The sequence below is a fragment of the Henckelia pumila genome, chromosome 3, assembly GCF_033568475.1.
Source record: "Henckelia pumila isolate YLH828 chromosome 3, ASM3356847v2, whole genome shotgun sequence".
NCBI lineage: Eukaryota > Viridiplantae > Streptophyta > Magnoliopsida > Lamiales > Gesneriaceae > Henckelia > Henckelia pumila.
In genome coordinates this window covers 183,048,359-183,064,474 of record NC_133122.1, presented here as the reverse complement: position 1 = coordinate 183,064,474, position 16,116 = coordinate 183,048,359, and the positions used below count along the sequence as shown (strand labels likewise).

The 16,116-nt window shown below is 34.1% G+C and overlaps 1 protein-coding gene across 1 annotated transcript; it reads right to left on the bottom strand.

Annotated features, from left to right (window-relative positions):
- Positions 1-10,418: 10,418 nt before the first annotated feature.
- LOC140890118 (uncharacterized) lies at positions 10,419-14,248 on the bottom strand. The gene is made up of 7 exons (XM_073297877.1): positions 14,110-14,248; positions 12,366-12,942; positions 12,160-12,272; positions 11,897-12,063; positions 11,326-11,703; positions 10,788-11,111; positions 10,419-10,604 (listed from the first exon to the last, which is right to left on the bottom strand). The coding sequence occupies exons 1-7, from the start codon at positions 14,246-14,248 to the stop codon at positions 10,419-10,421; spliced, it is 1,884 nt and encodes a 627-aa protein (XP_073153978.1).
- Between the last annotated feature and the right edge of the window lie 1,868 nt (positions 14,249-16,116).

Below are 16,116 nucleotides of genomic sequence, written 5' to 3'. Positions count from 1 at the left end.
TATTCAAATATTTGAATTAAATTATATTTTATTTTTTTGAATAATATATTATTATCATTAAATATTATAATTATAAATATTAAAAAGCATAAAATAGTTCAAAATTTTCAAATTTTTGAATAATATTTTTTATTTTGATTTAAACTATCCCAAAAAATTTATGAAAATAATGAAAAAATACATGAATATAAATAAATAAATAAATAAATAAATATATATATATATATATATATATATATATTTTGAATATGGGAGAGAGTGAGATAGAGAGGAGTGAGGAGATATGAGAAAGAAAGAGAAATTATGAGTTTTAATTTTAGAAATTCATCCAAATCTTTGGGTTAGACCAAAGACATTTTTTTACAAATTATACTTGTATTTTAAGTATTAATGTTTGTATGTCAATTATTTTCGGAGTTATTAAAAGTCTATTGATATTTTGAATAACACTAGACTTTTGTAGAGTTTTTAAAAGTCAAGGTTGAATATCACTTGACTTTTAAAACTCTAAAAAAGACTATTTTGAATACCACTAGATTTCTATAGAGTAGGGGTGGCAAAATTTAAAAAATCCCGACCCGTCCCGATTCCCAACCCGTTCCCGTCCCGAATTTTTTTCGTCCCGAATTTTTTTCGACCCGAGTGTTCGGGATTTTTCCCGACCCGATCAATGTCGGGATCGGGATCGGGATAGGCAACCCTTCCCGACGGGATTCCCGACCCGACCCGACCCGAATATAAAAATAATATTTTTAATTAAAAAATTAATTTTTTTTAATTTTATGTTTTAATATTAATGTTTTATAATTATATACCATATAGTTTTTTTTATATTTATATTTTTTAATATTAACATTGAGTTATAATTTTTTATTTTGTTTTTTTTATTATTATGAATAATTATATGTTTTTTTATTAATCAAGTAGTTGTTTTAATTTATTTGTAATGTATTAAAAAAATGTTTTAGTTTTTTAATGGTTATATATAAATAAATTTTAATTTATTTGTAATGTATTAAGAAATTGTTTGATTTTTTTCATAAATTTTTTTCAAAAAAATATTTTCATAGAATTTCTTTTTTAAAAAAATATTATTCGGGATTACCCTCTCCCGACCCGACGGGATCCCGAACATTCGGGTCCCGACACATATCGGGTGCGGGATCGAGAGAAAAAAAATATCTCAATTCCTATCGGGACGGGAATCGGGTAAGGGGGTTACGGGACGGGTTCCGACCCGATTCCACCCCTACTATAGAGTATATAAAAGTCATGATTGAATACCATTAGACTTCTAAAATCCACAAAAGTCATTAATTCTCCTCATTGAATACACCCCCGGTGAACACTCCAATTAGGGGTGTTCATAATATGGGCGAAATCGAAAAAACTGAAAATCCAAACCGAAGAAATCGAAAACCAAACCGAACCATATCCGGATTTATTAGTTTGGTTTTATAACTTAAAACCAAAATTATTATGGTTTGGTTACGGTTTTATATACTTCAAAACCAAACCGACCGTTTAAACCGTACTTTAATAAAATAAATATTTTATTTATATTTAGACCATTGATAAGTGAGTATAATTTTAATAATTGAAATATAAATTATTGTATATTTATTTGTATATTTTTTTATGCGTTAAATTTGTATAACTAATTATAAAAAAAATTTACTAAAAAGTTTATTACAAGATATTTGAATACATTTTAAAATAATTTAATGTATAAATTGCATTATTGGAAAAACGATAAAAATAATTTTTATCAAATTTTATAGTTGTAAACTCATAAAACCTAACGAAAAATTATATAAACTGAATTTAAATTACCAATTTATAACTCGTAGAATGATACATAATTAATCAACTGAATTTGTTTTAAAACAACAAAACCGACCGTATAAACCAGACCGTAGTACTATAAAACCAAACCAGACCGTAGTACTATAAAACCAAACCAGACCGTAATTAAATGGTTTGGTTTTTGGATTAGACATTTAAAAAATCGTAGACCAAAAAACCAAACCGTAATTATGTAAAACCCTACCAGACCTACCGTTGCACACCCCTAACTCCAATTGATCTTTTTTATTGTACTGTTTAACAAAATTACACTTATTTATGACTTTTTTTTAATATAAAAAAATATTTTCCAAATTTTATATTTTTACATTTATTATGAAAGTTATTATGTTTAAATCATTCATATTTTTATTTTAAATATAATCAAACAATAAAAATTTAAAAATTTAAGTGCAAAAATTTTCATATATTTTATGTTTTATGTCGAATTTTACAAAATATTATAAAACTTTGGTTAAATCAAGTGTAAATTTGCTTTAAATTTTAAAATCCAAACATAATTTTGCATTCAGTTCCTATCAAACAAGAAGTATATTTGAACTCCCTAATTCATAATAAAATGTTTCTGCACGCTTTGGCACACATGTTTTTTCAGATAAAAGTCAGTATAAAACACTGAATAATGCAGTACTAACACATGATATTTGAGCATAAATTGTTTCAAATTTGGTACTAATATATGATTTTTAAAGTACTCAAAGATGCATGCAAGTATTGGTATTCATTACATATTTTTCTTTTTTTGAATGAATAACGGTACAAAACATTGAAAATATGATATAAATATATGATATTGGTGTACCAATTGTTTTAGAGAAAAATGCACAATGTCCCCTCATGAAATTTAAAAAGAGCACGTATATACCCTAAAAAAAATAAATAAGCTTTCCATCTCCAATTTGTTTTTCCCAAAAATAGCACATGTGCCTCAAATTAATTAAAGGTGAAAAATGAGCCATATATAACAGTTTTACCCTTCTATTATATTAAATATTTGAACTACCCGTCACTCTTATTTGCCCTAATTTTTTCAAGCGAAGAATTGCAGCAGAGCATGGAGGGTTAACGAGAAAGAGGCATTCTTTTGAAAAAGCGCAACCAACCTCCTTGCGTCAGTCTCTGTAGAATTTGTTTCTCTTTCCTTAATGTTTTTAGTATATTATTTATTGATTTATTCTTCAAAAATTTTGTATAAAGTGATAGTTCAAATATGTTGGTCTTTTCCTCTTTTCGGTCTTTTGGCTGGACTAATAAGTTTTAAGTACACTGGATTGTTTTTTATTTTGTGGATCAGATAAAATTTCTATATATTCATACTGTGTGTTTCAATTTTATTCATTCAATAAATTGGTAAATGTTTTTCATTTGTTATCTTAGAAAGGTAAGTATTTTGGTTGTTAATTCATATTTCTTGTTTTCTCGGGAGTTGATGGATTTTTTATTCGATGTTGATGTTTGGTACGGTGGCCAGTTTGAACTTTGCCCGAAATTGCAGTACGTCAAAGGGGCTAAGTATGAAGTTAAGCATTTGAATTTGGATATGTTAAATTTCTCTGTTTTGTATGAGTTGTACAAATTATGTGGGGAGAATATGTTAAATGTTAGGTTTTTCTTTAGGTTGCTTGGAATTGTGATTGAAAAATGTCTTATTGAGATTAAAATGGATATCGATATGACACTGTTGTATGAGCGTTACAAAAATAAAGATAAATTGACTTTGTGAATTGAGGAGACAATGACAAAGCTTTTACAGGTTCTAGATTTAGAATATAACAACGTACCTGTTAGGGAATTTAGAGAACATATAAGAGATAACATGTAGGTGATGTTCCTGTAGATGATGCGCTTAGAAATTATGAATCAGAAATCATTGGGTTTGGTTATTTAATTTAAGTGACTTTGATAATGATTTTGATGAATCCTACAAAGAATCTTGTAATAACCCGATTTAATTTTACAAGATTAATTTTCTAATCATGTTTAGAATTAATAAAACATGATTATGGGATTTTAATATAATCTAACAGACCAAGGATTTGGGTCCAAAACACCCGAAAAAATGCTTAATGGGCTTATTGGGCCTAAATAGGATTGGAGCTTCCGAACCAGGATCGGAACGTCCGATCAGATCGGAACCAATGAAGCCAGTTCGGAAGCAGCGTGGACGATCGGAACGTCCGATCATGCGATCAGAGCTTTCGATCTGTATCATCCGGGACGCGGCATTAGAGCTTGTACACGTAGCTGCATGCAAGAGATCGGAACCTCCGAAGTGCAAATCGGAGCTTCTGATCTTAGCCAATGGACACGTTGCATGCATGCATCAATCAGAGCTTTCGATCAGGCGATCGGAGCTTCCGATCATCGTCTATAAATAGGGGTTCCGAGGGAACTCATTTCACACCATTTTCCAAACCTCTCCTCTCCCGTATGGCTCTATTTTAAGGGATTTGTGACTCTTTATTTAAGAGTTGGAGTATGTAGTAGTATTTTTTTATAGTTAATAGACAATGTCCGTAGTAGTGTCCAAGCGACGGAGTTTTGGCGAGGTGTCCAGGGGTCGTAGCAAGGCTGTGCCCAGGCTCTGGGGCATGCGACATCAACGGGCTTACAACGGATGAAGGTATGGCTCTGGCTCCTTATAGGAAATAGGGAGTATGCTATAGTTTAATTAAGGCTTTTAGAGCATGATAGGTTACGTTTGGCATGCTAGATAACATGGTATTTATGTATTGTAGTGCTGCATGGTAGACTTAGACCTAGAGAAGAGCTTCTAGGATTTGCCTTAGTAAGTTACAGAAGTATTATTTGAGATATCCAGATTGAGTATGCATGTATTATGTGATTGCATGATTTATATAATACAACATGTCATGACTATATGTTGCATACATGAGCATATTGAGCCTTTATCCTAGAGGTATCCTGTAGTAGGGCGCTCACCCTACGAGTTTGTGGATGGTTATATACGTAAGTCTTGTATCAGGTCGCCGTTATGGTTGGAGACTTGTACTAGTATCAGGTCACCATTATCCACTGGGTATAGGAGCCACCTCCTGATGCGACGACGCAGCGTGCTATATACCTTGGGCCCGGTTTATTAGCTAGTTTTCTTTACCTGAGTGTCTTGATACCCAGTTCATTTGCATACATGCACATATAATAGTACTGTATACTATACTCTTGTACTGAGCGTGTTAGGCTCACTTCCGGTTATTTTTTGTTGTCTGGATACCCCATTCAATGGGGCAGATGCATGTAGTTCTCCTGAGGACAGGGAGGTTAGGTGGTGACCAAGAATGGATGACAGGGTTGACCTCTAGGTTTTGCTTATATTGTATTTAGCTTATTTAAAGTTCCACATTTACTCTGATTAAGATTATTTAATGTTTAATTGCATGCTTAAGCTTCTGATTAGTAGGTGATCATGGTGCGGGTCACTACATTTATTGTATCAGAGCATGCAATAAGATTCTTTGGGAAATAATATTGATTTTGGGTTATCTTTTGTAGGATTGCGATTTGGATTCAATGACGATAACATTATCAGTAATTCGAATAGCAAGATGTTTGGGCTTTTCCGAGATCGTCATTGCTAAGATTGACATCAGAGGTTCGTATTATCTGGATCCTAGCAGGATAGAGCTGGAAGAGAAGATCAAGTTTTCAAAGCTAGACACTTCTCAGGGTTGAATGAAATGTGTGACATGTAGTCATCCATTCTGCTTCGACCAAGGAAGCCACCCCTGAAGACTCTCCACTAGTAGTTGGTGAGATTGTCAGAAAAATATTGTCTCATCTACCAGATAAGAAACCCAACAATATTGGAAAGATCCGGTAGATTAGTGAGATTTAATCTTTTAGATCTGGCGAGGAAGAAGGTTTGCTGACATGCCTGCATTAAAGCTTTAGTGTGTGGTAGACGGGAAACCTCATGCTCAAGATCAGTAGACAGAATGAAAGAATTCCGCAAGAATTTAAATACTGTATTAAGTTTTGTTGTAAAAAATATTTCAGTTGTAATCAGTTGAATCAAATGTATTAAAGATTTTAGTTAATTGATGTACTTATTTAATTGTTGTATTGTACATCTTTCAATGCAATCTTTTGATTAAGTTATGTATTACATGAACTTGTAATAAAGATTGTATTAGAACCTGGATTAGTGGTTCAAGTATTGTAATATTTGAGATTTTCTTGATTTTATTGAATAAAGGATTGATCATTTGTGTACTTGGGATTATATTATGCATTTTTTCAAATGAATAGTTCTAGATGTTTTACCTAGAATATTCTAGTAAGTTAAGTGTTTGCCAGGAACGATGTCTATCATCAGGGGAATAATGATAAATTACACAAAGTACTGTGGACTGTGTGAATAGATGATTAGACTGAGGAGGAAGCACGACCCTAAGTTTGTATTAATCTAGAATTCTCTCATGTTTTCAGATGGTTATTCAGGGGGGGCTACCTTAGTCTAGTATTTTGCAACAGTCACAGTGAAAGTATAATGATATTGGAAGTATATCATGAAGATTTAAGAGATTCGATATTTAAGGCATTTTTTTAGTCTGATTTTTTCAGAGATACATAGCGAGAATTTCTGTTGTCAGAACAGTCTTGGAAGTGATTTTCCTTGACATGTAATCGTTTTGAGCAGATAAGTTTTCGGTCTTTGATTTGGGATTTCAAGATTTAATCCAAGAGTATAGTTGAATTGGTATTCAACAGGATTGAATTGTCAGATGCTTGCAGACTCGGTATTTGAGTTGTGTTTTTGTAAAATTATAAAAATTTTCCTTGACCAATGATTTTGGTCCAGATAGGAATGTTGCTCAGTAATAATGGAAATCATCAAAGACTCAAGGATGAGTTATTCCAGGATGCTGATGACTGTCGGGTTTCAAGATGGTATAGTAAGTGCGACCTTATGCCGGTGTGCTCTAGAAGGATTCTTTAGTTCCAATTTGGCATTTTAGGAATACTTACCTCAGTCTCGATGTATGCACAGTCATAGGAATGAGTATAACTATCAGAAGAGTATTAAGAATTTATTTGAATCTTCTAGGAATTATTTCTTGATGTTGGGTTAGTGTCAGTAGTAGTGGCCAAGCGACGGAGCTTTGGCGAGGTGTCCAGGGGTCGTAGCAAGGCAGTGCCCAAGCTTTGGGGCATGCGACATCCGCAGGCTGATGACGGATGAAGGTATGACTCTGGCTTCTTATAGGAAATAGGGAGATGCTATAGTTTAATTAAGGCTTTTAGAGCATGATAGGTGATGTTTGACATGCTAGATAATACATGGTATTTATGTATTGTAGTGCTACATGGTAGGCTTGGACCTAGAGGGGAGCTTCTAAGATCTGCTTTAGTAAGATACATATGTATTATTCGAGATATCCAGATTGAGTATGCATGTATTATGTGATTCCATGATTTATATAATACAACATGTCATGACTGTATGTTTCATACAAGAGCATATTAAGCCTTTATCCTAGAGGTATCTTGTAGTAGGGCGCTCACCCTACGAGTTTGTGGATGGTTGGATACGTAAGTTTTGTGTCAGATCACCGTTACGTTTGGAAACTTGTACTAGTATCAGGTTATCATTATTCACTGGGTATAGAAGCCACCTTCTGATACGACGGCACAACGTGCTATTTACCCTGGGCCCGGCTTATGAGCTAGTTTCTTGACCTGAGTGTCTTGGTACCCAGTTCATTTGCATACTTGCACATATAATAGTGTATACTCATACTCTCGTACTGAGCGTGTTAGGCTCACTTCCGGTTATTTTTTGTTGTCTGGATACCCCATTCAATGGGGCAGATGCAGGTAGTTCTCTTGAGGACAGAGAGGTTAGGTGGTGACAAAGGCTGGATGGCAGGATTGGCCACTAGGTTTTGTAGCTTATTTAAAGTTACGCATTTACTCTAATTAAGATTATTTAATACTTAATTGCATGCTTAAACTTTTGATTAGTAGGTGATCACGGTGCGGGTCTGGTAACGCTAAGTCGTATCGCGCCCAAATTACCCAACTCAACTCAGATAAATAAAATATATAGTAGCGAGAGTAGAAATTATTCCCACGAGGAAAGCGAAATTTATCGTGTTCTTAAAAATTACTGAAATAAAATAAAGGGGGTTTTTTTGAGATTTTCGAATTAACTACTAAAATTAAAAACAATTAAGACAAAATTTTATCAACTAACATATAAGATCAAAATTCTAGCGAAGAAATCAATTAAAACAAGCCTTGGTATCGGTCGACTACACCCTTGAAGTTATTCACTCGATCATCGATTATCTAAAAATAATTAATTTTCATTGAATATTCATCATAGGAACCTTAATTCCTATCTCATCTTAATTTTATTTAACTAGACACAAGCGTTCTAAATTAACCCTTACCAATAAATCAATCAAGATACAAGCGATCAAGATTTAAATCTAAGGTAGCCTTCAAACTAGTGAAATTGATGAACCTAGATAACACATACAAAAGCGGATGTATTTAATCTAGTCAATTGTTGTTCCTACGAATTAATAAATTCACAAGCAAAAAATATTAATCATAGTTTCTTCACAAATTAGATGGTTCAAACAATTACTGATTTGATATCTAATTTAGCTATTGATTGTATGATAAAATCACATGGTGATCAAGCCAATAATCTCACATACAAGCATAAGAATTAATTCCAAACAACTCTTGATACTCAAATAAAATTAAACAATGAAAATCTGAATCTCACAAACAAATAAATTCAAGATAAAAGAAAAAAGTCTAAGAAAATTAGAAGAAAACCTAGCCGCCAAAGAGTTGTTGTAGTTCAAACCCTCAAATCTGATTATAAAGTAGGTAAAATTCGGAATAAAAGTCTTAAATATAGACTAGAGTCCTCAAAAGACAAGTTTCATTTTTCTGAAATAATTTTCGAGAATCATGTATCGCTCGATCGGTATAAAACCACCGATCGAGCGAGAAAAACTCTGACCCAAATCTTTCGCTTTTGCCCTTTATCCGCTCGATCGGTAAGATGTTGCAGATCGAGCGGAAAAACTTTTGTCCAAATATTTTCCATTTTCCATGGTGCCCGCTCGATCGGTGATAACTTGCGGATCGAGCGGCCCATACTCTGTTCTGCACTCTCGGCTTTATCTTCACCTCGACCGATCGGTTAAAAACCACAGATCGAGCGAGCATAACTCTGATTCTTTTTTCAACAAAATGCTATATCCTACACAATAAATCCGGGAACATGTAATATAGACACGATACATGAAATATGAACAAAATACTTAATTAAACATATAAATGCATGCAAAAAAACAACAAAACGACATTAATATATGCAACAAAAACACGACTATCAAATTCCCCCACACTTAACCCTTGCTCGCCCTCGAGCAAGTCATGCAAAAGACAACATGTAAATATAACAAAAACATAAGCAATGACGAATCATGAATATCATAGCCTCAGAGAAGTTTCCCACACAAAAAAAAACTTACAAACACTCTTGATTTCAATGATACACCTCCAGTCGAATATGAATGTGTGTGTGTGACATGTTACCCCAGCTACATGCAACTTCAAAAGACATAGTTTTACGACTGTTCGCCGACCTATCACATTTCAGTGTAAGTTTCACCATTAAGAGCCCTCCTCCCAACAATCCTTTAACACAACACAATTCTCTTGAGATATAATTACGCACTATCGGATTTTGCACCCGACATTGTTAAAGTCCCAATCATTACCCGCATACTTAGCTATAACTAGGATAGGATTCGAATTTCAATCTCCTCGTCTATAGCCTGGATGGAACTACAATCTCATTAAGTCCGCAAACTTAACTATGACATAGTGACTAGAATTTCAATCACTTTCCAAGCCCGGATGGAATTTTTATTTTAAAATTTTCCAAAATTTTAACCCCATTCAATCCGCATACTTAGTCAAAAACAATATGATTAGGATTTCAATCTCTTACTCATAACCATGATGGAGTTAGATGCATTTTCTTTCAAAATTTTATAAAAATTATTTTAACAGGTGCACCCAAGATCGTATATGCCATGTCAAAAAGATCATCAAGATTCAAACACTATCAGACTCCACAAACACCTATTTTCGTGCAATGGTCCAACAGACACAAACATCATCTAATGCATCGCTACAATTGACTGGTAAAACATGTGTGCTTAAAATATTCACAAACCAAGTTATGGTTTCTCATATCCAATCAAGAGTAAAAATTTTCACAAAATTTTCATTTTTTTCAACTTCATAATCATAGGCTAACAATATTCATCCTACTTATTATGAGCTCTAAATTTTTTTTCTTTTTAAAACCCGCTGAATCCTCTCAATGACTGGCTAAGTCCTCTCCCCATACTTAAAATATTACATTGTCCTCAATGTAAGTAAAAAAATTCAAAACAAAAATAAATACTAAAATTGAAAAAAAATACTCCCCTTGGGTTGCCTCCCAAGCAGCGCCTCTGTTTACAGTTGTTGGCCCGACTGCATGCTTCAGTTGCTCATGGTGGTTCATATTTTATAACTTTATCCACCTTCACCCACTTGAGCATTTTCACAGTTAACTTCTGTCCATGCTTTCTCTCATTGGATCTCTTGGGGATTCCAATCTCTTGATGATCTTTTTCTTTTTTCATTGGTATTCCTTTTGCTCGATCTGGAGGAAGTTTTGGCTCAACTTTAGGTACCTGCAAATCAGAAAGAAATTTTTTATCATTAGAATCCTAAGCAGGTCTTGCAACAATCTTCTTCATTTTATCCTCATTCATCAATTTCTTGTTTTCTTGTGACAATTGATCATTGATATCAAGATTATTAACAACACTTTCACAATTAAAAAATTTAGGGGTATCAAAAATATTAAACTTAACAATCTTCCCATCAAATTGCATAGTAAGAGTACCATTACTAACATCTATGATAGACTTTGAAGTTGTTAGAAATGGTCTTCCTAGCAAAATTGAACTATTCAAATCATTATTTTTCATGTCAAGAACATAGAAATCAGCAGAAAAAACCAAATTACCAACTTTCACAAGAACATCCTCTAACACACCTCTAGGACAATTAGTAGATCTATTAGCCATCTGGATAACAATTGCAGTTTTATTCAAGGGCCCTAGTTTTAAGGAAGCATACGTCGAATATGGCATGACATTAATCGATGCTCCTAAATCTAACATGGCCGTATCAAGCTAAACATATCCTATTTTACAAGGAATCAAAAACATACCTGGATTCTTTCATTTTGAAGCTATCTTTCTCTGAATCACAGCAGATACATGTTCTCCTAATTCAAATTTTTTTTACATCCCTTCAACTTTTGTTTTATTTTTGCAGTACATAATTCTTTCAAAAATTTAGCATAAAGAGGTACTTGTTTGATAACATTAACAAAAGAATATTTACCTCACATCTACTAAAAGTATCATATAGCTCCTTAATACCTTCATCTTTCCTAGACTGTTTCAACGCTAAGGGAAATGGGGCTATAGGTTTATACTTAGAAAGGGGAGGGAACTTAACTTTTTCTGTGTCCTTTTGAACGGTCTCATCCTCCTCTACCTTGGATTTCTTATCATCTTCATTCTTTACCAGTTCTTGAACCACTTCTTCACGAACCTTCAACTCTCTTCCACTCCTCAAAGTTATTGCACTCACATTTTCCTTCGGATTAGGCACTGTCTGAGATGGTAAACTGCTAGAGTTTTGTGCCTCCAACCTATTGATTACGGTCGCCAACTGTCCCACCTGAGTGTTCAAGTGTTGGATACTTGCTCTCGTTTCCTGTTGAAAACTCAAATTATTAGTAGCAAGATCCTTAACAATGTTTTATAAAACTCACCAGGGGTTGGAACTTGAGGATGCTGCAGTTGTGGAGAATATGATGGCCTATATGATTGATTATTCGGCTACACTTGAGGTGGGGGATGGTTCATTGAAGGATTGTCATATATGAGGTTTGGATGATCCTTAAAACCTGGGTTGTATGTATTCGAGTAAGGATCATAATTTCTCTATGCTGGCCCTGGAAATCCTCCTGTGGCATAATTTGCTCGACCTTTTTCTCTTGAAGTATGGGACACATGTCAGTTGCATGTCCCCTTACAGTGCAAATTCCACAAACTTTCACAGTTTGTCCAATCCCTGCAACCATTTGACGCACAAGAGACGTCAGATCAATTAGTTGTTGTTCAAGGGAAGAAACATTTACCTCATTACTCCTTCTAGGCGTCGGTTCACCTCTACTGGTGCCAAATTGTTGAGAATTGGCAGCCATGTTCTCGATTAGATTCCTTGCATCTTGCGGTGTTTTATCAACAAACACTCCTCCACTGGCCGCTTCAACCATGCTCCTGTCGTGAGGTAACAAACCTTTATAGCAATATTGAATTAAGAAATTTTCACTTATCTGATGTTGCGGACAGCTAGCACAGAGCTTCTTGAACCTCTCCCAATATTCATGAAGTGACTCTCCCATATACTGCTTGATGCCATAGATCTCCTTTCTAATGTTCGCCGCTCTTGAAGATGGAAAATACTTCTCTAAAAAGATCCTCTTCATCTCTGTCCAGGTTGTGATGGATCCAGGAGGTAGGTAGTATAGCCAATCCTTTGCAGCATTCTTTAGAGAAAACAAAAAGGCTCTCAGCTGAATTTGTTCCTCAGTCACTCCAGCAGGTTTCATGCTTGTGCAAACCACATGAAATTCCATCAGATATTTATGGGGATCCTCACCTGCAAGACCATGGAACAAAGGCAAAAGATGTATTAGTCCAGATTTTAATTCAAAAGTAGCAATAGCATCTAAAGTAGGAAAAGTAATGCATAAGGGCTGATGATTCAGATCGGGAGTGCCAATTTGTCTCAAGCTTAAATTTGCGTTTGCAACCATCTCTTCTCTAGGCTCTTCAAAGGGAACTTCTTCTTCCTCTTCTAATCTCCTTCGGGCTTCCTCCCTTCGCCTATGCAATGTTCTCTCTATCTCCAGATCGTAGGGAAATTCTTCTTCTTCTGAAGATTCACCTGCAAGAATGAACAAACCAGAGAAGCACTGGGGAAAAAAATAGAAATAAAATAAAACAAGAACACAAAAAAATTAAAAGCCTTCCCTGTCAACGATGCCAAACTTTGGTAACGCTAAGTCGTATCGTGCCCAAATTACCCAACTCAACTCAGATAAATAAAATATGTAGTAGCAAGAGTAGAGATCATTCCCACGAGGAAAGAGAAATTTACCGTGTTTTTAAAAATTACTGAAATGAAATAAAGGGGGTTTTTTGAGATTTTTGAATTAACTACTAAAAACAATTAAGATGAAATTTTATCAACTAACATACAAGAACAAAATTCTAGCGAAGAAATCAATTAAAACAAGCCTTTGTATCGGTCGACTACACCCTTGAAGTTATTCACTCGATCATCGATTATCTAAAAATAATTAATTCTCATTGAATATTCATCATTGAAAACTTAATTTCTATCTCACCTTAATTTTAGTTAACTAGACACAAGCGTTCTAAATTAACCCTTACCAATAAATCAATCAAGATACAAACGATCAAGATTTAAATATAAGGTAGCCTTCAAACTAGTGAAATTTATGAACCTAGATAACACATACACAAGCGGATGCATTTAATCTAGTCAATTTTTGTTCCTACGAATTAATAAATTCACAAGCGAAAAATATTAATCATAGCTGCTTCACAAATTAGATGGTTCAAACAATTACGGAGTTGATATCTAATTTATCTATAGATTGTATGATAAAATCACAGGGTGATCAAACCAATAATCTCACATACAAACATAACAATCAATTCCAAACAACTCTTGATACTCAAATAAAATTAAACAATGAAAATCTGAATCTCACAAACAAATAAATTCAAGGGCTTGTCTTCCTTAACCAGGAATTAAAACTTAGCCACAACGATTCATGAAATTCAAAAGAAAAATTCAAAATAAAATAAAAAAGTCTAAGAAAATTAGAAGAAAACCTAGCCTCCAAAGAGTTGTTGTAGTTCAAACCCTCAAATCTGATTACAAAGAAGGTAAAATTCGGAATAAAAATCTTAAATATAGACTAGAGTTCTCAAAATACAATTTTCCTTTTTCTGAAATAATTTCCGAGAATTTCGTCTCGCTCGATCGGTATAAAACCACCGATCGAGCGGGCAAAAATCTGACCCAAATCTTCCTCTTTTGCTCCTTTATCCGCTCGATCGGTAAGCTGTTGCAGATCGAGCGGAAAAACTTTTGTCCAAATTTTTTCTCTTTTCCATGGTTCCCGCTCAATCGGCGATAACTTGCGGATCAAGCGGCCCATACTCTGTTCTGCACTCCCAGCTTTATCTCACCTTGCTCGATTGGTTAAAAACCACAAATCGAGCGAGCATAACTCTGATTTTTTTTTTTCAAAAAATGCTATATCCTACACAATAAACCCGAGAGCATGTAATGTAGACACGATGCATGAAATATGAACAAAATAATTAATTAAACATATAAATGCATGCAAAAACAACAAAAAAATTACATTAAAATATGCAACACAAACACGACTGTCAGGGTCACTACAAATCTGGAGATTCAATTTCATCTGATGATGATAATTCAGATTTATTTAGTGAAGGGTCTATTGATGAAGGGGGTTTTGATGATGGAAAGACAAAGAGTAAGAGTGAGAAAGTGACTATTGATGATGGGTGAAGCAGTGACCCAGTTGATGATGATGATGAGATTTTAAGTATATATGGATCTGATGATGATGCTCCAAAACATCATATTTATAAAAGGTGCAAGACATGAATAATTTCAAATTAATGGTAGGTATGGAATTCAAATTTGCAAGAGAATTTAAATTTGTGTTGTAGACAAGTTGGTGTTAAAGGGGGAGTTTGAAGTGGTGTTTTATAAAAATGAAAATGGTAGGATAACAGCCGTGTGCAAGGAAGAAAAATGTGAGTGGAAGATTCATGCTTCATTAGTAATGGTTGGACCAACTTTTCAGATCAAAACATTGAAAGGTAGGCATACATGTTCTAAAGTAGCAACTGACTGAATTGCAAATTACAAGTATTTGGCCAAGAAAATTGAACATGTTGTGAGAGAAAATCCTAATGTTAAGATTGATCAATTGATTAATTACATTAGGAGATAATGTGGTGTAAATGTTAGCAAGTGGAAAGCAGTGAGAGATAAGAAATATACTCTTCAGAGTATTAGAAGGGTTGATAATGTGCAGTATGAGATCCTTACGGATTATTGAGAAACCGTGTTGAAGTATAATTATGATAGCCAAATTATAATCAGGACCAGAGAAAATTGTGTTGCACCAACATTTAGAAAACTGTACTCTTTGTCTGGATTGAAAATGAACTTTTTAACCAACTGTAGACCAATTATAGGTCTTGATGGTTGCTTCCTTAAGATTATACATGAGGGTCAGTTACTTGCAGCGATTGGAAGAGATGGTAATGATGGTATGGTGCCAATAGCAATTGCAATTGTTGAGGTTGAGAATAAAGATACTTGGAATTGGTTTCTTAGTGAACTATTGGAGGAAATTAAATAGGAGGGTTGGGGAAAAACAAGTGGACATTTATAATTGATAGACAAAAGGAGTTGATAGAGACACTAATAGATTTGGTTCCTGATTCTGAGCATAGATTTTTTCTAGGACATATGTATCAGAATTTTAAGAAAAAAAATAGTAGTTTAGAACTAAAGGATTTGTTCTGGAAAGATGCAACAACTGAGAATAAAATGAGTTCGATGTAGTGATGAATGATATTTCCCGAGTATATTCGAAGGTTGATTATGTCCTTGAAACAGCCCATGAGTGGCTTCTAAAAGTCCCAGCTGTTCATTGGACAAGAATCCATTTCACAACTCATTGAAAATCTGATGTACTAGTGAACTACATATCTGAATCATTCAACAGTTTCATCTTGGAGGATAGAGAAAATCCAGTTATCACAATGCTAGAGAGCATTAGAACCAAAGATGAGAAAAACACAAGAGAGGAAGGCTGGGATGGAAAATTACCCGGGCAAAATCTTTCCCAACATCTTGAAGAAGATTGAGAAATGTCAAGACATATCCAGGAGTTGTTTTCCCATCTACTCAGGAGATCTTGAATAAAAGGCTACATGCAACAAACCTATTAATCCAAAATCAAAGTTGTACAAGGTC